General features: G+C 51.6%; 2 protein-coding genes across 8 annotated transcripts in view; one reads left to right on the top strand and one right to left on the bottom strand.

Annotated features, from left to right (window-relative positions):
• Positions 1 to 690: 690 nt before the first annotated feature.
• On the bottom strand, positions 691 to 17,403 carry Hes2 (hes family bHLH transcription factor 2). Of its 2 annotated transcripts, XM_063287261.1 has the most exons (5): positions 15,270 to 17,403; positions 15,083 to 15,178; positions 14,755 to 14,854; positions 9,750 to 14,674; positions 691 to 1,210 (listed from the first exon to the last, which is right to left on the bottom strand). In XM_063287261.1, exons 1-4 carry the CDS (start codon positions 15,312 to 15,314, stop codon positions 14,442 to 14,444), a joined length of 474 nt encoding a protein of 157 aa, XP_063143331.1. In that variant the 5' UTR covers positions 15,315 to 17,403; the 3' UTR covers positions 691 to 1,210; positions 9,750 to 14,441. The 2 variants fall into 2 exon arrangements, with proteins under 2 accessions (XP_063143331.1, NP_062109.1); NM_019236.1 differs by lacking the exon at positions 691 to 1,210 and having other exon boundaries at positions 14,388 to 14,674; positions 15,270 to 15,433.
• A 4,779-nt stretch (positions 17,404 to 22,182) lies between these two features.
• The window catches only part of Espn (espin), a 33,898-nt gene continuing 29,760 nt past the window's right edge, over positions 22,183 to 26,320 (top strand). For 5 of the 6 annotated variants that reach the window (XM_039110681.2, XM_008764380.3, XM_008764377.3 and 2 more), the window contains exons 1-2: positions 22,183 to 22,675; positions 25,690 to 25,883. In XM_039110681.2, the coding sequence (XP_038966609.1) occupies positions 22,382 to 22,675; positions 25,690 to 25,883 (488 nt within the window). In that variant the 5' untranslated portion in view covers positions 22,183 to 22,381. The remainder of the gene's footprint in view (positions 22,676 to 25,689; positions 25,884 to 26,320) is intronic. The other variant, NM_019622.2, reaches the window with a different exon arrangement.

Genomic DNA, 26,320 nt, shown 5'->3' with positions numbered 1-26,320 from the left:
CACGTGGGCATTTTTAGGTGCTTGGAAAGGGACCTGGTACAGAGAAACTATGGGTCTATGTGAGCCTGCTGGTAAACTTGGCTGCTCCAATGTCTGGAGCCACTGGGATGTTGAAGGGATTCAAACAGCCTAGGGCCAGAAGACCCTGCCAGATCCTGCCTGATTCAAGCCGACATTCAAAGGGAGAAAGAGTGCTGCAGGTTGGGGTTGGGGATTTAGCTCGCAAGGTCCTGGGTTCGGTCCCCAGCTCCGAAAAAAAGAAAAGAAAAAAAAAAGGGGGGGAGGTTGGGGATTTAGCTCAGTGGTAGAGCGCTTGCCTAGGAAGCGCAAGGCCCTGGGTTCGGTCCCAGCTCCGAAAAAAAGAACAAAAAAAAAAAAAAAAAAAGGTGCTACAGGTTCCCCAGGACCTGACATGTCCTCAGTGTCCGAGAACGCAGCAGCCAGCAGAAGGACACTCGGGAGTAAACACAGGTATTTCACACACCTGTCCTAGCGAGGGTGTTTGCGTCTGAGGTAAGAGTTCCGCACAGAGGAAGTTCTGAGAACACTTCTCTCCACTCTCCCTTTCTCGGGTGTCCAGCTGCTTGTGTACACATTACAAGGAGCCCCGGGGCACACCAGTCAGGTTGGGATCTGTGCAGCTTCTATGACATCTGTTTACTTTGTCCTTGGATCATTCATCCGAGAACCTGCTGCGCGTCCTCAGGCTGGGACAGTGAGCTGGCCACTTCCACTTTCAGGAGCTCAAGGTAACAGGCAGAACACGGCTGAGCTGTGCGACAGACGAGTAAATTAGACTGAAGAGTTCACTGACTCGCTCACAGGCAGACCCTGCCGTGCCTTTTCTACTTGGAGAAGATGGATGCTTCCAGACCGTGCCTCCTGTTCACAGCACTTCGTGGGCAAGCCTCAGCGTGGGCCATCCACCCCCCACACACACTGCTGCTGGGAGGGAAGAGCCCACTCTCATGTCATCCAGCTCCTAACTTAACCTTGAGAGTCACATGCCCTGTCCCAAGCACAAACCACTCTGAGAAACCGAAGACCAATAAAGGACTCCTTTGAGACATGCACTGTGGTGGTCGGAATATGCTTGGCCCAGTTAGTGGCACTACTAGGAGGTGTGGTCTTGCTGGAGTGGGTGTGGTCTTGCTGGAGTGGGTGTGGTCTTGCTGGAGTGGGTGTGGCCTTGTCTGCGGAAGTGTGTCACCTGCGTAAATGCAGACAAAACAACCATACACATGAGATAAAATAAAAACCACTTCTTAAATTCCAACTGGGTCGGGGTTGGGGATTTAGCTCAGTGGTAGAGCGCTTGCCTAGGAAGCGCAAGGCCCTGGGTTCGGTCCCCAGCTCCGAAAAAAAAAAGAACAAAAAAAAAAAATTCCAACTGGGTCAAACTTTAAATCTGGAGTTATAATGCGCCCGGTGACTGACAGCTTCAAAGTTCCCTTTCCCTTGACCTCCAGGCTGAAATATCAAAGTTCTGGGTTTGTGGTCCTGTGGCGCCACCTAGTGGCAGAGTAAATTTCCAAACCATGTGGCAGCGAGGTCAGATCCCACCTGCAGATCTTGTGGGAAGCAGAAGAAACCCTTCCTTAGTCAAAAATAGAACCATGTGGAGCTGGAGAGATGACTCCGTGGTTAAAATCAGTTGTTCTTGCAGAGGACCCGGTTTGGTTCTCAGCACCCCATCTCTAACTCCAGTTCCAGGAGATCCGAGACTCTTCTCTGGCCTCTGAGGGCGGAACACTCCTACGTGCGACTGAGGGATGAGGCTGTCTTTTGTCCTGCCCCCACAAAAGGAGAGAGACAGAGAGGCCGAGGAAGGTAAGCAAGGGACCAAGGAAAAGGTAAGAAACAGAGGGAACCCCTGTCTGAGGCCCCAGCCTAGGAGTCTGTTCCTGCCTCTGAGTGTAACTCACAGAGGTTCATCGCCTTGATGAGAAAGTAACAAGACAAAGAGAGGGTCAGGGTGTCACTTGGTGACTTAGCAATCTGACAGGTCCTGGGCTCCAGACCCAGCAAAAGAAAAGAGAAGAATCCAGGGCCTACAGCATTCCAGGCACCTCCTGCCTGCCTGTGTGACCTTAGATATGTGCCTTAACCTCTCTGGGCTTCAATTTCCTCATCTAGGAAATGAGAATAATGGGGGCTGGGGGAGATGGAGGGGTGGCGTGTTTGCTACATGGGGACTGAGCTCAGGTCATCAGCACCACGTAAGATGTATGCCTGTGAATAGCTCTAGGGGAGGGACGACAGATGCTGACTGGCCAGTCACTCTGGCTGACATAGTGAGCCCCAGGCTCTGGAGAGACCCTGTCTCAAAACATAAGGCAGAGAGACTACAGGGTTGGAAAGACGGCTCTATTCTTGCAGAGGGACCTGAGTTTGATCACCAGCACCAGCATGTTAATGCATGAGTGCTCTCTCTCTCTCTCTCTCTCTCTCTCTCTCTCTCTCTCTCTCTCTCTCTCTCTCCTTCTCCCTCCCCCTCTTCCTCTCTTCTCCCTCCCCTCCCTCTCCCCCTTTTCTCCCCCCAACACACACACACAAATCCAAGGATATAAACTTAAGGTTGTATGAAAAACCTTATGGAAACCAAATGTTTTGTAAACTAAATACATTTTAATTTAAGAAAGAGACCACCCCAGGCACTGGAGTTCAATCCTGGCACTGGGGAGGCAGAGGCAGGTGGATTTCTGTGAGTTGTCTATGAAGTGAGATCCAGGCCAGCCAAGACTACATAGTGAGAGCCTGCCTCAAATGAGTTCAAAACGCTTCTGTAGGGGCCGGAGAAGTGGCTCAGCAGTGAGGAGCTCATACTATGGAGAACCCAAGTTCAGTTCCTCACATACACAAGCCTGAAATCCAGCTTCAGGGGACCTGATGCCCTCTTCTGGCCTCTTCAGGCACTGCACTCACACATGTGCACATGCACACACTTGTACACACACATATCTATACACATTATTAAAAATTAAATATACCTCGATTTTGGGGGGTCTTCTACAATAATAATTATTATCACCACCATCGTCATCAGACAGGGTCTCTCTATACAGCTGTGGCTGTCCTGGAACTCACCATGTAGACCAGGCGATCTCGAACTCACTGAATTCCACCTGCCTCTGCCTCCCATGTGCTAGAATAAAAGCATTCACCACCACACACCAATCTAAAATAAATCTGTTTAAAAAAAAAACAAAAAACGGGGTTGGGGATTTAGCTCAGTGGTAGAGTGCTTGCCTAGCAAGCGCAAGGCCCTGGGTTCGGTCCCCAGCTCTGAAAAAAAGAAAAATAAATAAAAAATAAAGAAAGAAAGAATAAAAAAAACCTGTGGGGGCTAGAGAGACGGCTCAGTGGTTAAGAGGATTGACTCCTCTTCAAGAGTGTAGGGAGCCCTATTGGATTTGGGCCTGGCCACTTTTTGACTGCATGGCTCAAAGTGGTTAGGTGACTCTGGGCTGTTTGGCCACAGATATTCACCCCTAAGATGACTGCCATAAGTCTTAAGACTGTTGGACAAAAGCCTCTCCCATGAATTTATGGCACAGGAAGATAACATTCAAGGGATACCTCAGCTTGAGCAGATACCAGTTATCTCCTGAGTCAACACCCGGTGTCTCCACTGCCTGACCTCATCATCTACCGCCTGACCTCTTTGCCTCCCGCTGCCTATACCCTCGCCCCTCCATCCTACGTGTTTCACAAAGGACACTCCCCCTACCTGAAAGCCTTAAAATCTGTAATGTTCACCCCAATAAACGAGACCTTGACAACAGAACTTTTGCTTGGTCTCCTTCTTCTCTTCACCCCCATTTTGGCCCACAGGTAGAAAGCCTCTTCGGGACCCTGAATAACTGGGTCCCCGCTGGCAGGGACAAGTGGCGCCCGAACAGGGACCCTGAAGCAAGGCCGACTACAGGATGACGGAGATAAGAGAGCTCCAGTGGGAATCGAGGACTCTTCAGGCCGTATTGCTTGTGAGTCGCTGGAGAGGGAGATAAGGACCGGTGGAATAATTGCCGTCTGATTGTCATGGGGAAGATATGGATTTAGGAGGCTTGATTCATAGGAGAGATCAAGCGCTCACTCAGGGAGAGAGGAAAGAGTTAAGAAAAAGGATTTAATCAAATTTTTTTGTTTTGTTGATGAAAAGTGTCCTTGGCTAGTTTTAAGCAGCCAGGCCCAAATCTAATACGGCTCCCTACACAAGAGGTCTGAGTTCAATTCACAGCAACCACACGGTGGCTCAGGACCACCTGTTATGGGATCCAATGCCTTCATCTGACCAGCTACAGTGTGTTGTTTTAAAATTTAAAAAACAAAAATAGTATGGTTGTCTTTTATCCCCACTAGGTCCGGCACCGCAGTGCCCCAAGATATTTGCTGGATATCTTGCCAGAAGCACACATTCCAACTCCGTGGTGGCCCAGACCAGCCGCCCCACACTCCCTTACACTTAAATATGCACATAAAAGAACACACAACACAATAACCTTTGACCCAATTGATAAGATATAATTGCCCACCTAAACATACAAAGTCCTGTACATATCCATCCCTTAAAAACATTCATACCTGTAAAGGTACAGTGTGGAATCTTAACGTCACCCGCCATATTGTCACCTGCCACGGCCTCTCTCCCTCTCCCTCCTGTCTCTTCCTCCTTTCTATTCCAGTCTCCTCCTCTTCCCCCAAACTTTTCTCCCGCCCATCCTGCCTTCTCGTCCAATGACAGGCCTCCTTCTATCTTGTACCTGCCTCACCTGTGACATCATCCCACAACAGTGTACTCATATGCATAAAATAAATAAATAAATCTTTAAAAAAAAAAACACTTGTGCCCCATAATTTTGTTCAGTTTTGGGCAATATTTTTTTTTAAAGATTTATTTATTTATATGTAAGTACACTCTCCCTGTCTTCAGACACACCAGAAGAGGGCATCAGATCTCATTACAGACGGCTGTGAGCCACCATGTGGTTGCTGTGATTTGAACTCATGACCTCTGAAGAGCAGTCAGTGCTCTTAACCGCTGAGCCATCTCTCCAGCCCTATTTTTTTTAGCGCATTTAATGTGGGCTGAACTAAGTTCTAATGAAAGAATAAAAAATACAGCCAAAAAGTCAGAAGTTTAAAAATGCAACCCCGGGGTTGGGGATTTAGCTCAGTGGTAGAGCGCTTGCCTAGGAAGCGCAAGGCCCTGGGTTCGGTCCCCAGCTCCGAAAAAAAGAACCAAAAAAAAAAAAAAAAAAAAAAAATAAGGTCCTTAGATATGCGATTCCAGACCTAGTAAAGATAACAGAAAGCTTCTTCCAGGAACTAGCTGACCATAAAGTTAGATTAAAATCTTAAAGAACAACCTTTCGAAGCAGGAAGCTTCTACAAACTAGCGGACCATAAAGTTAAGCAATCTTGAGAGACAGGAAGCTTCTCCTTGTGATTTTTCCAATGACGCCACCCCTACCCCCTTGGGTTGTGGCTTCTTCCTTTAAATACCCTTTCTCCCAGCCTCTCAGGGTCGAACTCCACTGCCCCTGCTGTGGGACACGAGTCTCGACCCCAGTGCACTGGTTCCTATCGATAAACCTCACGGTCTTGTGTGAGTTCTTGGGGGGTCGCGTCATCCCGAGACTTGAGTCTCCAGGGATCTTTCACTGGTGCTTAGAATCAATTTTTTTTCCTTTTTTCTTTTTTTCAGAGCTGGGGACCGAACCCAGGGCCTTGCGCTTGCTAGGCAAGCGCTCTACTACTGAGCTAAATCCCCAACCCCTAGAATCAATATTTAATGCATAGTTGACTTGCTGAAGTCTCAGATTATTGTGGCTCATCAGGTTGCAACCCCGTCACCAGGCTGAGTGACATTTGGTCAGATGCTCTGAAGAGTCCAGGGACAGGTTCCAGTGACTCCAACCAGAAGACAGAGGGCAAAGGAGGGACTCGGGTGTGTTTAAGGTTCCCAGAGTTGCGAAGCTGGAGGTCAGCCAGGAAGCGAAACTAAGATTTACAATGAAGTCTGGTTAGCTACTCTGGGATTCAGCAGAGGTAACATCGCCTCCCCCAGACTGTGAGGATGTCACTGAGACACTGGTGGTCAAGCAGATGGAAACAAGGCATCACGCTTCCGTCTCCAAGCTCCGTGCCTTCCCCGTTCTGCACATTGTCTAATTCCTCAGCTCCGTGCGGTTCCCTCCGGGGAAGACAATTTGCTCTCACCATTCTCGTCCCTGGGGTCTGTGCACAGCTGGCTAATCTAATTTGTGATACCTTGGAGCTTTTCCAACTTTAGCTTCTGCACTTCTCTTTTTTAAAGTCACAGTCTCATGAAAACTGTAGTCAAGGCCGACCTCCAACTGTTGACCCTCGTGCCTCCACCGCCCAGATAACAAGTTGGCACTAGTTTATTCGGTGCTGGGGATCCAACCAGGGCTTTGTGCACTGGGCTCCCAACTGAGCTACAACCCCAGGCCCCTCAGACTCAGTCTATAATTGACTGTGGCTGTTGTGGAGAACTGTTGTAGATCAACCAACAAGCCGGGCCGCTTGCCTCTTAATGGCCCTCGTGCAGGACTAAGGGCATACAACTCCCTTCCCCACTCTGCCGGCTTTTCTGGTGGCTTGTGCCACTTCTCCGTGCCCTTTGCAATCTCCCTTTCCCTGGGATGGTTCTGGGGAAGGGGCAAGTGCTTCCCAGTAGCCCTTCTGTTCCTGAGATCAGACAGGGGACATGTGTGCTTCCAAGGAAGTCTATTTCCTAGATGGTTCAGATGAACAACTTTCCAAACTGCAAGACGCCCTTCAGCCCAGATAGGCTGGATCATCTATCGCTAGCTGGTGATCATTTTCCCCTAACCTTCGGTTTTCATGATAAAGCTGGAATGCTTGGCCACGGTTAGGAGGTGTGGCCTTGCGCAGGAAGTGCGTCACTGCATGGGCGGGCTTTGAGAGTGCATATGCTCAAGTTAGTCCAGCATGGCTTCCGATTTTTTTTTTTTTTTAATTATATATAAGTACACTGTAGCTGTCTTCAGATACACCAGAAGAGGGCATCGGATCTCTTTACAGATGGTTGTGAGCCACCATGTGGTTGCTGGGAATTGAACTCATGACCTCTGGAAGAACAGTCAGGTGTTCTTAACCACTGAGCCATCTCTCCAGCCCGATTTTTGAAATCTCTATTTTACTTTATATGTGTGAGCATTTTGTCTGTGTGCATGCACATGAAATGTGTGTGTGCCTGAAGAGGTCAGAAGAGGATGTTAGAACTCAGGAATTGGAGTTACAGGGGGCCGTGAGCCACCCTGAGGTTGCTAGGAATTGAACTCAGGACCTCTGGAAGAGCAGCCAGTGCTCTTAACCTCTGAGCCATCTCTCTACTCCTTTTGCCTACGTAACCTACGTATAAGAGTGCTCCTTGTCGGGCTGGAGAGATGGCTCAGCGGTTAAGAGCACCCGACTGCTCTTCCAGAGGTCATGAGTTCAATTCCCAGCAACCACATGGTGGCTCACAACCATCTGTAAGGAGTTCAATGCGCTCTTCTGGTGTATCTGAAGACAGCTACAGTGTACTTATATATAATAAATAAAGTAAATCTTAAAAAAAAAAAAAAGAGTGCTCCTTGTCTGCACAGCCCTGCACCTGCAGCACCAATTTAGAGCTCTCCTCGCCTAAGACACGCAGCCCCTCGAGTATCTGACCTGCCTCGCCTCAGCTCTCAAAAGCCTTCCTGCCCCGACATTCGCATTCGCGTCTGCACTGGCCGCCTGCTTCTTTCTCTGTTGTTGATTTTTAATCAAATTCCATTGTGGCTGGAGAGTGCTCTGAATAACTTCATTTCCTTCAGATTTACAGAGCCTTCTCTTACATCCCAGCAGATGGCCTCCTGGGCAACTCTTCTATGCCCTCTTGAGATGGTGTTTGTTTTGCTGTTGGCTGTGAAGGACCATCTGGGTCAAGTTTGTTGGTGATCTTCCAGTCTTCTACACCCTTACTGATTTCCTGTGTACATTTATCGATCACTTAGAGATGAAGGTTTGAATCTTCAGATACAGTGAGTTGTGAATTTGACCGTCTCTCTCAGTTAAATGTTTTCTGTACTGAGGATTGGGTGTAGGGCCTCCCTCACACAGGCTGCTGCTGACCGATGGCCTTAGAGCCCGGGTGCGTTTTAGCCCAGGGACTAAAGAGCTGCAAATTAATAATTTTCGTTTGTCTTCTTGTTGATGTTTTTATCACTCTGGATGTCCCATTCACCACTGAGAATCCACAGCATTCTGCAATTTGGTATATTTGTTTTTGTTTTTGTTTTTTAATCTAATAAACGTTGTGACTCTAGGGGATAGGGAGACAGCTCAGCAGTTAACAGCTCCTTTTAGTTAGTTCCCAGCCCACAGGGGGCAGCTCACAAGTACTTGGAACTCCGACAACAGGGGGCTCTGATGCTCTCTTCTGACTCTCATGGGCACTTGATCTCACATGTGCACACGCATGTGCACACGCATGTGCACACGTTCACACATGCAGTCACACATACACACACAAATAAAATAAAATCTCAAAAGAAAAAAATTGGGGGACAGGATTTCTAAGAAACAGAGGGGAAGAAAGAGGACCCACATACAGTGTCTTGTGGTCTGATGTCGCTTGACCGTCTATGCCTGTGACTGCAGCAGATAGGCCATTTGTACCCCATGACCGCCCCCGTATACTTGGGTTTAAGCATCGGTCTCTGTCTGTCTGTCTGTCTGTCCCATCTGCTCCCTCTGTCCTCTATTCCTTTTCCTGCCCTGCTCTCCTTTGGACTGTGAATGGGGTGCTTACATTTGTTTTGTTTTGGGGACAGGGTGTCATCTAGTAGCCCAAGCCGGCCCAGAACTCAATATGTTATCCAGACTAGCCTTGAACTCACAATCTTCCTGCCTCAGTCACTCAAAGTGCTGATTACAGGAGCAAGCTACTATGCCTGGATTTAGATTGTGTATTTCTTTTTTTTTTCTTTTTTCTTTTTTTTCAGGGCTGGGGATTGAACCCAGGACCTTGCGCTTCCTAGGCAAGCGCTCTACCACTGAGCCAAATCCCCAACCCCTAGATTGTGTATTTCTAAGTATTTATTTCTAAATTACTTTTACAAAGGTATGTGGGGAGATCGGAGTGAGGGAGGCTGGGGGAGGGGGTGCCCATGGAATAAAGAGTCAGATCCCACAGAGCTTGGAGTTGCAGGCTGTGGTGAGCAAACTGGAGTCCTCTGGGAAAGCAGCAAGTGCTAGGGAGTCGTTCAGATGCTGGATTCGGTATTTCTTATGGCTTTGTGCTGTCCACCTTTGGGCAGCTCCCCATTTTCTCCATGGACCCTCGAAGTGGTTACCAGGACTCGTCCTCAGTCCACGAAATCAAAGTGATATTAAAACAGCCTTGGCATTTTCCACTGTCAGGCTCTCCCCAAGTGCACAGTGGCTGCAGCAGCTCCCTCTCCTGCGGTGATATTTTATAATAGAACAATAACGGGGGGGCGGAGAGCCCCCCCCAACATCAGGTCATCCTTCAACGGGTGACCATCTGTAGACCTCCGCTCCTTGCTGCCCCCTAGTGGCCGTTCTGTAACAAGCTGCCGGTGTAGGATATGTCCCCCACCAGCGCCTTTCTCAGGATCCTAAAACCATTATTCACGTTTTATTGGAGCAGCTTTAAGTGCTCGAGTCTTTGCCCGGGCCTCTGAAAACCCCAAGTGAAACTCGTTACTCACTGGGAAGCCTCGGTGGGTGGCTCCTTTCTCCCGGATAACGCAGGTCCGGGCAGCTCTCAGAGAGTGGGTGCAGCCCCGTGAAGCACAGAGAGACATACACACGCAGCGCGGCGGCCCACATAGGAATTAAGGCTTCAGGAAATAAGGCCACAGGCTGCGTTAGCTGTTCTCTGGAACCATGCAGAGAACCTGATGTGTCTGTGAAAAGTAATATGTAAAAGGTTAAAAATGATCCGAGTTACAAGAGCCTAGGTGTTGTAAATCCGTGCGTGGGCAAAGCTTCCAGAACCTTGTCAAGAACAAAGCCACCACTAGCCAGCCTGCTGAGACTTTAACCCCAAGGCAGAAATTATGAACAGAAACCGGTGCTCCTCCCTGTGACTTGCAAACCATTGAACAACCAGCTCGGGGGAATTAGGACTTCTCCAGGCATCTCGTGCTGGCAGACAGAAAAGACTGAAGCCTGGTGGGTGCCAGACGAACAATTCCACACAGAGCTGACAACCTGTCAGACCACCTTGCAGGAGAGACTGGAGCTGAGACTGTGATGGGGTGGGCCCACACCTTGACCAGGACTGCTTAGCCAAGCATACCTCTTCCCTTCTGTTTAAACCCTCCCCTCACGGTGAGATCTGGAAGTCACCGGATCGAGTTGCTTCTCCTCCCGGTGTGGCCGCATTGAATAAATCTTTAGTTGTTCCTCACTATTTGCCACGTTTAATGTCATTTCTGTTGTTGCAGCGCTGATTATCTATTATCATTATTAATTATTATCTATTATCGTTATTAATTATTATTATCTGTTGTTGTCGTTGTTGTTATCATTTGGTTTGGGTTTTCCAGACACCGTTTCTCTGTGTAGCCCTGACTCTCCTATTAGTTATTCTTTTTTTTTTTTTTAATTCTTTTTTTTTTCGGAGCTGGGGACCGAACCCAGGGCCTTGCGCTTGCTAGGCAAGCGCTCTACCACTGAGCTAAATCCCCAAACCCCCAACCCTGACTCTCCTAAACACACTCTGTAAACCAGGCTGGCCTCTGCTTCCCGAGTGCTGGGATTAAAGGCATGAGCCCCCATGCCCGGTCAGTTATTACCAGCTATTACACAGAGGGTACCCATTGCTGTGGCCTGCGTGCGTGTGGGGGTCAGAGGACAACTTCGTGGAACAGGTTCTGTCTGTCCACTGTTCGGTCCACTGAAACCTGGGGATTGAACTCCGGTCGCCAGTCCTGAGCGTAAGCGTCTCTACTCACTGAGCTGGTATTATTGGCTTCATGGAGGACAACTGGTCAAACCTGGCTCTTAGGGGTGCCTGGGCACTGGCTCTGACCCCGGTAGCCTCGGCTGCAAGCCCATGACCCTTATCAGCTCTGTCGTGGCCAGAGACTGCCGCAGATGCTCACATGTAAGGCTTTCCCTCCATACCCACTATCCCTCCACCTCACAGAGAGGGCTTAGAGGATTCTATAGGGACACAGCATCTTCCGGGTGTCTCCTGCAGCCTAGATCCATTCTGCTCTGTCCCAAGCAACCAGTGGGTTCTTGTTTGCTGAGGCACCGAGTCTCGGGCAGACAGAGCTATTTGAATGCTGCACCACAGGCTGCATTTACAAGACACAGCTCTTCCTTTGCCCCCATGCTCATTGAAGGCAGATACAGACTTTTCTCACCGTCTGATACCAGAGAGTCAAGTAGGGGCCCCTTCAAAGCCCCGGTCTCCTCAGAACTGTACATCTCGGCAAAACTGGGTTCCCAGGCACCCCAGCACTGTGGCATTCCTGAACCACAGTCATCTCTCCCACTGGAGTTCTGTGAGACATAGGAGTCTTTTCTCCAGCTGGCGTGACATCCCACTCAGAGAGTTAGACTCAACATCCGGTCGTCTCAGGGCAGATGCCCAAAGTTCTTAGTCAGTCATGGTTCTGTTTAGGGTCATAAAATGTCTGCTTAGGTGGCCATGGTAGCAGGTATTTGTAATCATAAATGGTCAAGAGGGACGCACGAGAGACTCTCTGAAACAGCTTCTATCGAACACCGACACAGCCAGGTCTCTGGGTCCACGGAAGGAGCACTCGGGGCATCTTGTGAAAGAGGATTCAGGCATCCCCCGTTTCACCAGCCCAGCTAGGAACACCAGCCTAGACCCTCTCAGTCTCCCAGCAGCACATCCCACTGAGAAACTGGCCTCTTGCCTCAGACTGAGAACGTCACCCACCTGGACATGCCAGGGCCCAGGTTCTCCAGAGCGCCTGGCCCTGTGAGTCAGCAGTTTATACATACATACGCACTTCACTCTGCGGCCTAATAACTTAAGGCCAGGCCAATACTCGTCACAGAACTAGAACCGAGATAGAGGGTCAGAAGCAGGAAGTGGAAGGAGAGGTCAGTCAGTTCCCATGAAGGGTCCCATGTGGTGGGGCACGCCTTTAACCCCAGAGCTTGAGAGAGGCAGGGGCAGGCAGATCTCAGTGAGTTATGGGCCAGGGCTGTGTAGTAAAACCCTATCTCAAAAATAAAATTATGGTTTGATTCCCACAGCTCAAATGGTGACTCGCAACCACTCATACACAGTTCCAGAGGATCTGAAGCCCTCTTCTGACTTCCCCAGACATAAGGCACCCGAGGTAATGCAAGCAAAACACCCATACACACAAAATGAAGAAACAAAGTAAATTTAAACTGCAGGAGGTGGTGCACACCTTTAATCCCAGCATGCATGCAGGAAGCAGAAACAGGCAGATCATTCTGCTAAATAAAATGAAGTACCAGTGTTGAGATTTTTTTTTCCTTTGAAACGGGGGTCTCACTACACAGGGAAAGATGGCTGAAAACTCATTGTGTAAACCAGTATCGAGAATTCTTCTGTGTGGAGATAGGAGAATGTCTGTTTAGACCCAAGGAGAAGCCTAGAGCCTATTGGGTGAGTTTAGGAGCCAGTGATCTCTCAGCCTCTTCTCACTCTACTAAGAACGAGAAAACAGGGTTGGGGATTTAGCTCAGTGGTAGAGCGCTTGCCTAGCAAGCGCAAGGCCCTGGGTTCGGTCCCCAGCTCCGGAAAAAAAAAAAAAAGGAAAAGAAAAAGAAAAAAGAAAAGAAAAGAAAAGAAAAAAAGAACGAGAAAACAGACTGTGTTTGTTCCCTGGTTGGACAAATATATGGGTGGTCCTAGGATAGTGGCTCTCATCCTGTGGGTCATGACCCCGCTGGGGAAGTCGAATGAAGCTTTCACAGGGTCATCCCAGACCATCCTTACATTACAATTCATCACAGTAGCGAAATTGCAGTTATAAAGTAGCAACAAAAATAATTGTATGGCTGGGGGCTCACCACAACATGAGAAACTGTAGTAAAGAGTCGCCTGGTTAGGAAGGTTGAGAACTGCTGCTCTAGGAACTTGGAGTGGTGGTCTAAGCAAAAGTCAGGCTGTCCACGGTTCGATACAATGTAAGCCAGTCACATCAGCTCCTTTAATTCACCCTGTTTATTGCACAGCCACTGTGCAGTCAGAGCCTCAGAGGTACACACAGGAGCACTATGCCCAGCCCTGCCTCCCAAGAGCTTACAATGGAGGTAACCAGGCCCAGCACAGCACTGCCTTAAGAATGCCTCCAACTCCCCCACTTTCTACTACCTAAACCTGTGCCCAGACTCCTCATAGATGCGTACAGCCAAGTAGATAGTAACTGTCCCTTCCCCAGTCAGTCTGTCTTCCTGGTTCTAGTGTCCTGGTCCCCAGCACAGACTGGGGCGAAGGGGGTGAGGGTGGGGCAGCCTTTCTGTGGTGTTCAGCAAATCTCCATGGTCTTGGAGTGACTGTGGTTCAGAAATCCTCCCACTTTCTGTGGAGCACCCTCCTGGGATCTGAAAGCCCTTACGAGTCTTGTTGGGCTTCCGGGCTTCCATTTGGAAGAAATAATTTCTGAGCAAGTTGTTTCTGGTAGCTACTGCCTTGGACCCAGGGAGTGGTTTCCCAGAGAAAGCAGGCAAGGCCATTGGTGGTCCTTCCTCTGCTTCTCTAGAGTTCCTCCATTCTAGGGCTTGTGCTCTGCTCCTCCAAAGCCACAAGGTTCCCTTACAACCACAGGAAAGCCTCCTTCTCATCCCGCCCTTTCCTCACACCCCAAGACCACCGGACCTGCTGTGGGAAGAAATAACACTTAGAGAATTAAAATGGAAAGCCACCTGCATACAGATCAGTGGGAAGGGAAGTCCAGGGGTGGACGAATGGCTGCCCTCCTCTCCCTTTGCCCTGCTCAGTGCTCTGCCAAGTCCATGGAGAGGTTCACAAGCCCAGCTGAGCTGCAGGCGTGGCTGGAAATGTAGTGGCCCAGCAGAGCAGGAGACTGCACCAGGCCCAGGTGAGCTTCGGGACCAGACCTTGGTCTGCTGCCCACACTAGGGCAGGTGTGACCGAGGCAGCGCTGGCTGGTCCACTGCCAGAGCCACTTCCTCCTGTGGGCCTCTTTCTCCTCACCCTACACATATTTGCTCTTTCTCCTTCGGCCCCATTTCCCCCTCTGATTGAGCCCTTCTTTGAAGGTATCATCACCCAGACAGGTCACAGCAACCGATTCTTGTCAGGGTGGTCGGAGCTAGACCGTTCTCAAAGTGAGTGCGAAGATGCAGTCACCATGGAGAATGTCAGCTAGGTCCCTTGACAGCCAGCAGCAGGATCCTGTGGAACATCCAGGAACCTACCATGGCCTCCAAAGTCCAAGGCTGCTTGGAGGAGGCACCGGAGGAGAGGGTGCTGGAGCTGAAGCGGATGCTGGGGTCAGTGAGGGCGGGCCGCCACTGACAGTCCTCTGTCGCAGGTGCTCTAGCAGGCGCGCGCTCACGGCCGGCTCCAGGACGCTGCAGGCGGGCAGCACGCGGGCCAGGCGCGCCAGACAGGCTCGGTAACCCTCGAGGTAGCTATCCAAAGACCCTGCGTACAGAGAGCAGCGTGAGGCTCCGGTTTTGAGAACTGTGCACACTGGAGGGCGAGCAGGGAGCATGGTCACTCACCAGGTGCTTCCGTGGAACATACTGACGCAGGCTGCTCCCGTAGGAAGCGCACAGTCATTTCCAGGATGTCCGCCTTCTCCAACTTCGAATAGCGGGAAGTCTGTGCAAGGGCAGACAAGAGAGACACCCCACAATAAAACGGGCAGATGAACGCCTCGTTCTTGCACCCAAATGCTCGTCAGTCCCTCAGTGGTCTCTATCACTCCATCGCGCAGATTACACTCAGGTGCTTGGATCCCCACGGAGCCCAGGGACCACGCAGACCCAGCCGCCTGGCTGGGCGCCCAAAGACCCTCCACTTCAATTTTCCGAGCTCCCAGACACTCACCTCTGCTCCTAGCAGCGGCAATACTAGACCCTTTAGCTGGCTCAGGCTCTCATTGATCCGCGCGCGCCGGCGCTTCTCCAGCAGTGGCTTCAGGCTCTGCGCGTGGGCAGGTGAGCGCAGAGACCACAGTTAGGAATATCGCCATTGCCCACTCCACCTGCCACGCGTTCCTAGCTCCCGCTCCTACCTTGCGCAGCTCTGCCGCGTCCCCTACTCCTCTAGGCAGTCTCATGTTCTGCGGGAAAGCGACGGGCCCACAGGGTCTGTTACCTCGGGGTGGAGGATCCTTGCCCCTGTTTTAAGGCAGAGCGAAAACAGAAGGCGGTAACCAAGTTCAAGCTTGACCCAAGCTAGCACCAAAGAAGTGCGCGCAACTATCAGCCACTAGGCTTTAAGGAGGCTGTGTCCCTGCTCCGCCCCGCCCCCATAGAGTCTGGCCAGAGCCTCACCCTCCTCCCGCCTTTGTCCCTGCACTGGGTGGGGCTGGAGAAGACGAGTCGGCGACATCCCCAGGGATGCCACTCTGGCCTTAGAGTCCCATCTGTGGCGGGGTCGCACGATGTGCGGGCACTGACCCCCTGGACAGGAGGCCTCCCCTCCTCTCCAGCATCCTATGACTTCATTCAAGCCCACAGGTCTGCGAGCTCCTCCCTAGGCCACCGAAAGGTCTCCAGCGGCTGCAGAGAGACCTTAGGGAGATACAACAGGGTTAAAAGGAGAGATTTGTTCTACCAAGTGCTTTAAGCTGGGCATGGAAATCCAGTGTCTGCAAGGTCCTATCTTTCTCTGACCTAGCAGCCAGAACCAAGACCGGGGTCGCTGGACACCTGGCTCTAAGTGCTCCATAAAATCTAGAGCACCCCACTGATTTCCAAATCACCTGGTTCCCTGGGCCTAGGTTGTGAAAAGGAAACCCGAGACCCGCTCCCCAGGAAGAGGCAACCCAGGGTCCTCGGAGTTCATTTTATTTCAACAGGCTCTGGACTCCGGATTCCACCTGTGGGACAGACGAAGGTCACATGGCGGGCGAGTAGGGGCGGTCCTGGGTGTGTGCCCCTGCTGCTCCTCTAGGCCCCAGCGGGCCCAGACACGCCTCCACAACGCGTGGCCGTTGCTACTGCAAACTGGCAGGCGTCCCCCGCCCATCTGCTGCGGGTTCCCCTCCCTTGGTCGGCTGGTAGGGCAACAGCTACATCCTCGGACCCTGTTGCGATTTTTTTTTTTAAAGATTTATTTATTTTGTATATGAGTACACTGTAGCTGTCTTCTGACACACCAGAAGAGGGCATCAGATCCCATTACAGATGGTTGTGAGCCACCATGTGGTTGCTGGGATTTGAACTCAGGACCTCCGGAAGAGCAGTCAGTGCTCTTAACCGCTGAGCCACCTCTCCAGCCCCCCTGTTGCGATTTTGGGGCAGTCTGGTACCCCGAAGGGAGACCGGCACAACCAGAGCCAGTAAGAAGCGCTCGTAGGGCGGAGCCAGGGTGGGCTCTGTTCAGGGTACTAGGAGGACCCCTCCCTCCTGCCATCGAGCCCCATTCCCTTCACTAGCCCCAAATACCTGGAAGGGTTACCACAGCAGGCGTTCGAAAACGGTGGAGGCCAGTACACCAGGAGAGGGATCCAGGGCAGCCTGGACAAGAGGGCTCAGTCCTACTTCTGTCTATGGCACACAAGGACCCACTGCCATTGCCAAGATGTTACTTTGCGCAAGCTCCAAGCTCGTTGTTTTCGACCTTCGCTTCCTCATTTCCACCAACCCAACAGTCCTAACTATGAGGATTTGTCCCAGCAGGCCTTGGGATTACCTGATTCCCTGGTTCTCTCTCACAGTCGGGTCTAGCAAGCCCGTGGGCTAGCCTCTCACTATGTAGACCAGGCCAGTTTCGAATTCACAAAGATCAACCAGCCTCTGCCTTCCGGGTGCTGGGATTAAAGGAGTGCGCTACCATACTCAGTCATTAATTATCTTTTAAGAGCCCAAAAAGGAGTTTACAGGGCTCGGCGGGTAAGAGCTGTAAGTAAGTACTGTTCTTGCAGAGGACCTGACTTTCAGATCGGATCGCTCGCACGAGTCACTCCAGTTCTGGGGTGATCCGGCGCCCTCTTCTGGACTTCTCAGGCATAGCAGTCATGTACACAAATCCTCACACGGACACAAATATACAAGCAGTTGGAAAAAAAGTAAAATTTCATTTTAAAACACCGGATGGTGGTGGCACACACCTTTATTCCCAGCACTTGAGAAGTAGATGCAGGCAGGAGGTGGATCTTTGAATTTGAGGCCAGCCTGGTCTACATGGTGAGTTCCAGGACAGCCAGGGCTACAGAGAGAAACCCTGTCTGGGGGCAGGGGGAATGTGTGGGCCCCTTGACCAACCAGCTCACTCAGTTCCCCCAAGCCCACCCTACTCTGGTCAAAGACTGCTCCTAGCCCCTAGGACGAGTGTGGAAACATCCCTTTCCGGTGTTGCAGATGACTATTAGAAGACCTGTGGGCAGAAAGCAAATTCCTGTGCTAAGACAGCTACCTCAATTTTAAGTCTCTCTCCTCTACACTGCCCAACCCCATTGTAAAGGATTTTAAACTAGGTAATGCACCCCTCTCTTTAACCAAAGGATTCTGGGAGTTTGCTAGGGATCTGGAAGATGGAGTCCTTTAGAAGCAAGAGAACCTGGGTGAGGTAGTAAGGTGTCCAGAAAGTGGGGCTCAGGCTCTAGGGGATTTAGGATGACTTTCAGTACCATGCAGACACACTCTGTCCCTGGTCCTTTCTAGGGTATTGAGAAATGTACTAGCCCTTGGCCAAGGGAGGTGCCTAAGAATTGATTTTCACCCAGCTTGGAGGTGAGAGCTATGAGAGGCCCTGCAAGGAGAGGAGGGAGCCCCAAAGCTCACTCCTGGACTGGGGAAGGCAGAGGGGAGCTGCAGGGAGAGAAAATCCACCCAGGGATGGAGAGGGAGGAAGCACACTGGACAGTCATGTTTGTCCCTTATCATATGTGTCACCCCGGGCTTTTAAGAAAAGACCATGTCGGGTTGGGGATTTAGCTCAGTGGTAGAGCGCTTGCCTAGGAAGTGCAACGCCCTGGGTTCGGTCCCCAGCTCCGGAAAAAAAAGAAAAAAGAAAAGACCATGTCAGGGCTGGAGAGATGGTTCAGTGGTTAAGAGCAATGACTGCTCTTCCAGAGGTCCTGAATTCAAATCCCAGCAACCACATGGTGGCTCACAACCATCTGTAATGAGCTCTGCTACCCTCTTCTGGTGTGTCTGAAGACAGCTATAGTGGACTCATACAAATAAAATAAATAAATCTTAAAAAAAAAAAAAAAACAGGTAAGGGCACCTCCCAGTAACCAATGACATGAGATCAATCCTCAAGATGCACTTAGTGGAAGGAGAGAAAACTCCTGTGAGCTGTCCTCTGACATCCACATGCACTGTGACCAACACACACACACACACACACACACACACACACACACACACACAAATACAAACAAAACATCCCCTTGTGCCTCTGTTTCCACACCTATAAAATGAGAGTTGAACCTCTCTTAGGGTGGTAGGGTGGGTGGCTCTTACCTGTAATGCTGACATCATAAAGAAGGAAAAAGATGGGCTGGAGAGATGGCTCAGCGGTTAAGAGCACCCGACTGCTCTTCCAGAGGTCCTGAGTTCAATTCCCAGCAACCACATGGTGGTTCACAACCATCTGTAAAGAGATCCGATGCCCTCTTCTGGTGTATCTGAAGACAGCTACAGTGTACTCATATATAATAAATAATAAATTAAAAAAAAAAAAGAAGGAAAAAGATCCAGGAGTTCAAGACCAGCCTGAGATGCTAGCAAGCTCAAGACCAGCCACTCAAAACAAAACAAAACAAAACCAAAAACTCCTTAAGGATTAACAGTTTGGAGGTCTCCTCCCTGCTCATCTCTGCTCAACCTATTTTTTTAGCGGCTTAATCCCTCACCTCCTGGGTGATGTGGTTTTCTTGTGGGGCTGTAACCTGCTGGCCCACTTCATCAATGCCTACCTGGTGGACGACAGCCTGAGTGACACCCCAGCGGGGCTGAGAAACGACCAGAATCCAGGTTCCCAGTTCAGCCAGGCCCTGGCCATCCGGAGCTATACCAAGTTTGCAATGGGGATTGCAGTGAACATGCTGACCTATCCCTTCCCGCTCCTTGGAGATCTCATGGCGGTGAACAACTGTGGGCTGCAGGCTGGACTCCCTCCGTATTCCCCTGTGTTCAAGTCCTGGATCCACTGCTGGAAGGTACCTGAGTGTGCAGGGCCAGCTCTTCCGTGGCTCCAGCCTGCTTTTCTGCCGGCTGTCATCAGGGTCATGCTTTGCCCTGGAGTAACCTAAGTCTCCTGACCAAACATTTACGGGGTCTTGGCCTACCCCTGGTGAGGACCCATCATCTCAGATGCCTGAGGGTGACTCCAGCACAGCCTAGCTTCGTGTCCATATTTGCCGTGTGTCTGTCCAGATGTGGGCTGGTGGAGGTGGGTCATCTGGGGGAGCCTGGGAGAGCAGCGTTGGTGGCATCCCCTTCCTGCCCAGAGGTCCTTGAGTCTCCATCTTGTACACGGGCAGAGGAAGGCTGTGGAGGCAAAGGTCACTCCAAAGCATCCCTGCACCTTCAGCCCAGCTCATCCTGCCAGTCAGCCGGAGGCACCCCCTCCTGCTTTATAAATAGGGCACCATCATGCCTGGGCCTGGGCCGGAGGCTGGCGCTGCTGGGTTCTGTCCTTGTTCTCAACACTACTTCCCTGACACAAGGGCGGCACCTCCTCCTGTGTGACTCCTCAGAATGTCCCCCCTCATCCTCTTATCTGTGCCGGTGACACTGGGCATGAAGGTTCGGTCACCCGTGCAGTTACACACAGGTCACATAGGCTGCCATCTAGTCCTCCCCTCATGGTAAGATAGACACATCTCCTCGAATAAATGTATTGGTAACAAAAAAAAAAAAAAAAAAAAAGGATTAACAGTTTGAATGAAGAACCTGGCGCCTGCTGTGCCTGGGTAGTGATAAGGGTTCTATACTGTGCCTCCCGTGACAGGGCTGTTTGGACTGCTGGACAGGACTCCGTGTAGTCGAAGAGTCAGATAGGGCAGAGAGACAGGGACATCTCAAAGGGCCTGGCTCCCAGTCTCAATGTTAGCTGTGTCCTCAGGGAATCTGAGAGGTTGGTCAGCCATGTGTAATTGTCTCGTGTCGTTGTCGCTGGCTGAGTTGGTACTGACTCAGAGGCATTTGAGGACAGGAGCAGTGCATTAAAAAACAACAACAACAACCCCCCCCACACACACACACACAACACGTGAGGTGTCCAGGGTCAAGGCAGCGACTTTGTAGGGTGGAAGAATTTCAAGACTTCTGCCACGAAGCAGATACAGGGGAGTAGAAGCCGGGTCCAGAATCCGAGTTTGGATCCCTGATATTTGCTGGCCTTTAGGGGCACCTGCCTGTTAGTGTAGGTTAAAATACTTAGTTCAGAAAGTACCAAGCGGCAGCGAAGCTATGACACTGTAAGGAATCTGGAAGCCTCTGGAAAGAAGCGACAGGTCTCAGTAACCGCGGGTCCTAAGGAGGAATGAGGCCTTACCAGCTAAACGGAAGCAGTTGGAAACTCAACTGAGCATGCAAGGAAGGATGGCAAAGTTTGAGCTCACCCGAGAGCTCTGGAGGCCACCGTGCATGGCGCCACCATGTGGCGAAAAGGGGAATGGTATCTGAGACTGCCCCAGGCCCACTTTTGGACTCTGCGTTCTGCAAACAGCTTCGGTTTCCAACATTTCCAGTACTGCCCTGGCTGGTAGAAAGAAGCCAGGCAGTGATTGAAACTACGACCGGGGAGTGGGGCTGGGTTCTGACTGACCTCCGCTGTGCGTGGGAGAAGAGGAAGAGCACGAGCCGTTTCAAGGTTGCCCGATATGCTTGATGCGTTCCCACAGATCGCACAACTCCTCCTTTCTGGGAGCCTCTGCTCCGGTCCAGCGGGCCTTGCCTCCTCCAGCTCCCATGACTTGTTACCAGCTATGCCCCTTAGGGTAGTTTGACCTAGTGCTTACCTGTCTGGACCCTCCAACACTTCCCAGGCTCCTTGCTCACAATGGCGATCCCCTCTCTGTGGACGAAGGCACTGGAGCATCTCTCCAATAGTCCCCAGCCTTCTCGAACGTCATTTCTGGTCTCTTAGTTAGGCAGCCCCAGGCATTCAAGTCCACGGTCCACTCTCCCATTCCCAACACCAGCCTGGGTAAACAGAGTCTTCTGCATCCTGGTCCAAACAGCTCTAAGCCCACCAGGACACTCTTGTCCTAACTTCCTTTTACTTAAGAAATAGAACATATGAGTTTTGAGGGCTTCACCCCTCCCCAAATCATTGTATGTATTTACTTGGGGCCATGTACTACGGTGAGCATGTGGAGGTCAGAAGACAACTTTGATGAGCTCGTTCTTGCTTTCCATCACATGGGTCCCTGGGATCGATCTTAGGTTGTCAGGCTTGTCTGCAAACACCTTTACCCAATCATTTTGCTGGCTCCCTCCTTTGTTTCTCTTTCTGCCTACTCCTGTCTCCCATCTTTTTCTTGGGTCTAGGCTCTATATTCTAGAGGGACCTTGAAGTCCTGAGCATGGAGGAGGGAGCAGTTGACATTCTTCTGCACTTGGTGGGACGTTTTAAACCTCTGGGCAGTGGCGTCTAGTCCCCTGGCCTTGAACGTCCCTTCTTACCAACCAGATCAGGCACCAGGCACCTTCTTGATGCCTGTGACAAAACATTTTCTAACTCCCATTTGCCGGGTTCTAGTGACATTTGTAACTGCCGTCATTTCTTGGCTTGCGTCCCCAGCACCTGAAACAACCCATAATGACCACTGGGCAGCTGAATGAGTGGGTCTGTGTCTGGAGGGTACTAGAATCCTATTCAGTTTTTGTGCGCAGCGACAATTAGTAAAGTGCGCATCAACACTTGTTGCCCGCCAGGGATAGGGGAGGGCCCAGGGCAGGGGAGGCGGGGCAGAGAAGAGGCGTGGCGGGGGCGGAACCCAGGCTTAAGTGGGCACTCTAGGGGTCCCCGCCCCAGAGCGCCGCTGAGCTGGAGTTGAGTCCCCGGGATCGCAGAGCCGGAGCCGGCTGGCAGCCGCTCTGCCTCCCGGGTCCGCACTCCTCCTCCGACTGCACCGCCGGGTTGCTCTTGGAGCCCGGGGCCACCTGCATGACGCCCCGGGCGACCCACTGAGCGCGGGATCGCGGCGCCGAGGGTGACACCATGGCCCTGGAACAGGCGATGCAGGCGGCACGGCGGGGCGACCTGGACGTGCTGAGGTCCCTGCACGCCGCCGGCCTGCTGGGGCCTTCTCTGCGCGACCCGCTAGACGCCCTGCCGGTGCACCATGCGGCCCGCTCAGGCAAGCTGCACTGTTTGCGCTACTTGGTGGAGGAGGTTGCCCTCCCAGCTGTGTCCCGCGCGCGCAACGGCGCCACACCAGCCCATGATGCCGCTGCCACGGGCTACCTCTCTTGCCTGCAGTGGCTGCTCACACAGGGTGGCTGCAGGGTGCAGGTGAGTTCACTCTAAGAGACGGCTTGGGCCCAAAGAGGACTCTAGCCCTCCTGTGGCTCAAGGATGGGTAAAATAGACGTGCTCGTGGCTAGGCTGAGCCCTGAGCTTTTCTCTTTCCGAAAGGCTTTTAGATAAGGTGGGCCCCTAAGATCGAGGACTTGGGTAGATTCCTGGCCGCTTGATATTAGGAAAACCCGGGGGTTGGGGGAGCAGGGATCGTGGTGGGAGTTGGACTCTGTTAGGCTGGTATCTCCTAGGGAAGGCAGAGCACTCTCTGGAGGGAGTGGCCCAGGATGGAAGGAGGCGGGGCCGTGATGGGCCCTGGCTGCCAAATTAGAAGCCCAGGGCCACCAGGCTCAGGTCTGGATTGAGAATACGTAGGGTCTCAGACATCCCCCCAGGCCAAGATGCAGATACCACTAAGTCAGGGACAAAGGCAGCGGGACATGAGGTGGGGGAGCTCTCCTACGGGCATAAGAAGGCCCAAGGACATGAGCAACTTTGGGGTCCTCACTTCTCAGCCCAACCTGGATCTTTGTGCCTGGTGACACTGAGGGGTGTGACCTACCCAGCAGGAGTCCTGGCTGGTGAGCGGAGCAGAGCCCTCAGCACAGAGAAAAGAAGGGAAACGTCCTCCTGTGGTGTGCACTTTCTTGTGCAGGAAGAAGACTGGGGAGATCAGGGTGATGGAGACGGGTGGGGATGGGAGGCCACCAGGCTAGGCCTAGAGGATTTCCTAGGCTGAGGTAAGGAACTGGAATGATATTCTGGTTGCCTGAGCGGCCTGCTAAGAGAGGGAGCGTATCCGATTTCCAGCTGACAGTGACCACTGAATGGCTCACATCTGTAATCACAGCACTCGAGAGACTGAGGCAGGGGGATTGCTGTGACTTTGAAGTTAGCCTGGGGTACAGAGTGAGACCCCGTCTTAAAAAAAACCAAAATCAACCAAACAAACAAAAACAGCCCCCTGGGTTAGCTGCACCCAGGGGAGAGAGCCAGTCTCCATCTAGCCTGCAGTGGCGTAGCAAAATCCAAGACAGCTCCCACCTGTTGTCCTTGGGGGGCAAGCTCCACCTCCCCATCTTTCTGGGAGATTCTCTCCTTCCCTTATCTCCTGGCCTTGTTATCAGGAGTCCCTAGCCATGTGGCCCGCAGCCACATGGTCCACTCCTTGGGCTCTCTTGGGAGGTAGCTGCCTCCCTGACTCCAAGCCCAGCACTGGCCGGAAGCCTCTCTTATCGCCACGCAGGAGGTGGAAGGAGCGAATAACCTTGTGTCCTGTCCTCTACTCCCAGGAAGCTGGGGGCAGAGCCCGGTTGGGAGAGTTGACCTCCATCTCTGGTTCTGTCTGGCCCAGAGATAAACGACTTAGGTTGTAGACCCCAGCACATGAGGCTCCCAAGGTCTACTCAGCTGATGGTACCTTGAACTTAGACCACTGACTTCATACTGCTGTCATTATGCAGAAGCCTCGAGCTACAGGGATGCCCTAGAGTCCATATCCCTAAGGCCAGTGGAGAGAGAGGGCCTTTTTCAAGAACTAAGATACCAGATCTCCATCACTGTGGTCTTACTTAGGCCGCCTCTGGTTGCCCATGCCTGAGCTCCGGGGAACAGACTGAGTAAGCTTACACACACCTGCAACACACAGTGGGGACCTCCAGCGTCTCAGTTCCTTCTTGCCAGTGCTTTCTGTCCCATGATCCTCTCTGCCTCTGCCTGAGGGATGGGAAGCCAACCCCCTGCATCCCTTTCTCCTATCAGGAGTCTTCCTACTGAGATCCCCTTACCTCAGAGTCTCTATGCCTTGTGTCTCTGTGGTATATCTCCCTGTAGGGAGAGGAGGAGAGACCTTACTTCCTGGTCGGTCACCTCTCACAGATGCTCCACACTTTTTTTCTTTTTTTTTTTTTAAAGATTTATTCATTTATTATATATAAGTACACTGTAGCTGTCTTCAGACACACCAGAAGAGGGCATCGGATCTCATTACAGATGGTTGTGAGCCACCATGTGGTTGCTGGGAATTGAACTCATGACCTCTGGAAGAGCAGTCGGGTGCTCTTAACCGCTGAGCCATCTCTCCAGCCCCCACACTTTTTTTCTAATCCCAACCATCCCTGATGTCTGAGTGCTCGATACTGAGAGACAGGTTGTGGGGTCCTGGAATAACGCCAATCTCAAATGCAGCAGACCAAGTCCAGAGATCTGGGCGTGGGACGGGGAGGGGACTGGGAGCTTCTCTCCCTGCCTGTGAAGCCCCTTCCCCAAAGAGAGACACAGTAGGTATATATGAAGAACAGGTCCAAACCCAGAAGGTGTCTGTAGGGGTTTTACCTAGCCTCTCAAGGAGCCTGCGTCTGGTACACACCTACGCCATTGGCTGGCTGCCCCAGGCCCTGCTGACCAGTGCCCAGCAATCTCTTCTTCCTCCACAGCACAAGAACACAGCTTGTTTCTGAAGCCATGTGCATGGGAATCTACTGGAGGGCAGCTTCTTGTGTGGGGGTTGGGTTATTGGAGGTGGAAGCCTCTGTCCCTTGCAAGAGACACCTGGGAATGAGGAAGAGGAGGAACAAGGGTTGGAAGCAGGGAGATCCTAATGCCAGCCTGGTGGGCTAGCCTACACTAGTCATCCTTCCTGGCCTTGCTCTGCCCCACAATGTTCCCTGGGTGACAGGCCTATGCCCAGACTGTCCCCAGACTCCTGCTATGATCCTGCTGTGTTGGAAGCCTCTTGTGTCCTTGCAACTGTCCATCACGCCCTGAAGACCTCCAAGAGACCTACATGAGGCTGCTGCCTACGACCTGAGGGTCAAAGCCAGCCAGGAGTTGCCTAAGGACAGAGGCAGGATCTGAATTCCTAAGATCTAGTTCACCCCAAAAGCCAGCTGAACTAGACTTAGCCCAAGCACACGGACTTGCCGCCCTCCTGAGAGAGGCTGGCAGTAGGCTGAGCATTGGCAAGAGCGGGTTTGGGCTCTAGGGTTCTAAGTAGCTCTCGTCCACAGGAAAAAGATAACTCTGGTGCCACGGTCCTGCACCTGGCTGCCCGCTTTGGCCACCCGGACGTGGTGAACTGGCTGCTGTACCAGGGCGGTGCGAACTCTGCCATCACCACAGACACGGGCGCCCTGCCTATCCACTATGCTGCCGCCAAAGGAGATCTCCCCTCCATGAAGCTTCTTGTCGGGCACTACCCTGAGTAAGGACTTTCTTTCCAATTATTGCTTTGTTTCGGTGCTGGGGATTAAATCTGGGACCTTGCACATGCAAGAAGTCCACCTCGGAGCTCCACTTCCGGGCCAGGATGTTTTTTAATGGGATCTCATGCAGCTCAGGCTGGCCCCAAACTTGCTTATAACTAAAGGGCCTTGAATTCCTGATCTATATTTTTTCCTCCCCCCCCCAAAAAAAAGTATCTGTTTCTTTATTATGTATACATTATACAGCTTTCTGCCTGCATGTATGCCTACAGGCCAGAAGAGGGCATCTGATCTCAATACAGATGGTTGTGAGCCACCAAGTGGTTGCTGGGAATTGAACTCAGGACCTCTGGAAGAACAGTCAGTGCTCTTAACCACTGAGTCGTCTCTCCAGCCCCTTCCGTATTCTTTCTTTTATTTGGTTTTTGGTTTGTTT

Source organism: Rattus norvegicus, chromosome 5 (genome assembly GCF_036323735.1).
Source record: "Rattus norvegicus strain BN/NHsdMcwi chromosome 5, GRCr8, whole genome shotgun sequence".
Taxonomy (NCBI): domain Eukaryota; kingdom Metazoa; phylum Chordata; class Mammalia; order Rodentia; family Muridae; genus Rattus; species Rattus norvegicus.
The sequence above is the reverse complement of the archived record's forward strand: the minus strand, read 5'-3'. Positions and strand labels throughout refer to the sequence as shown.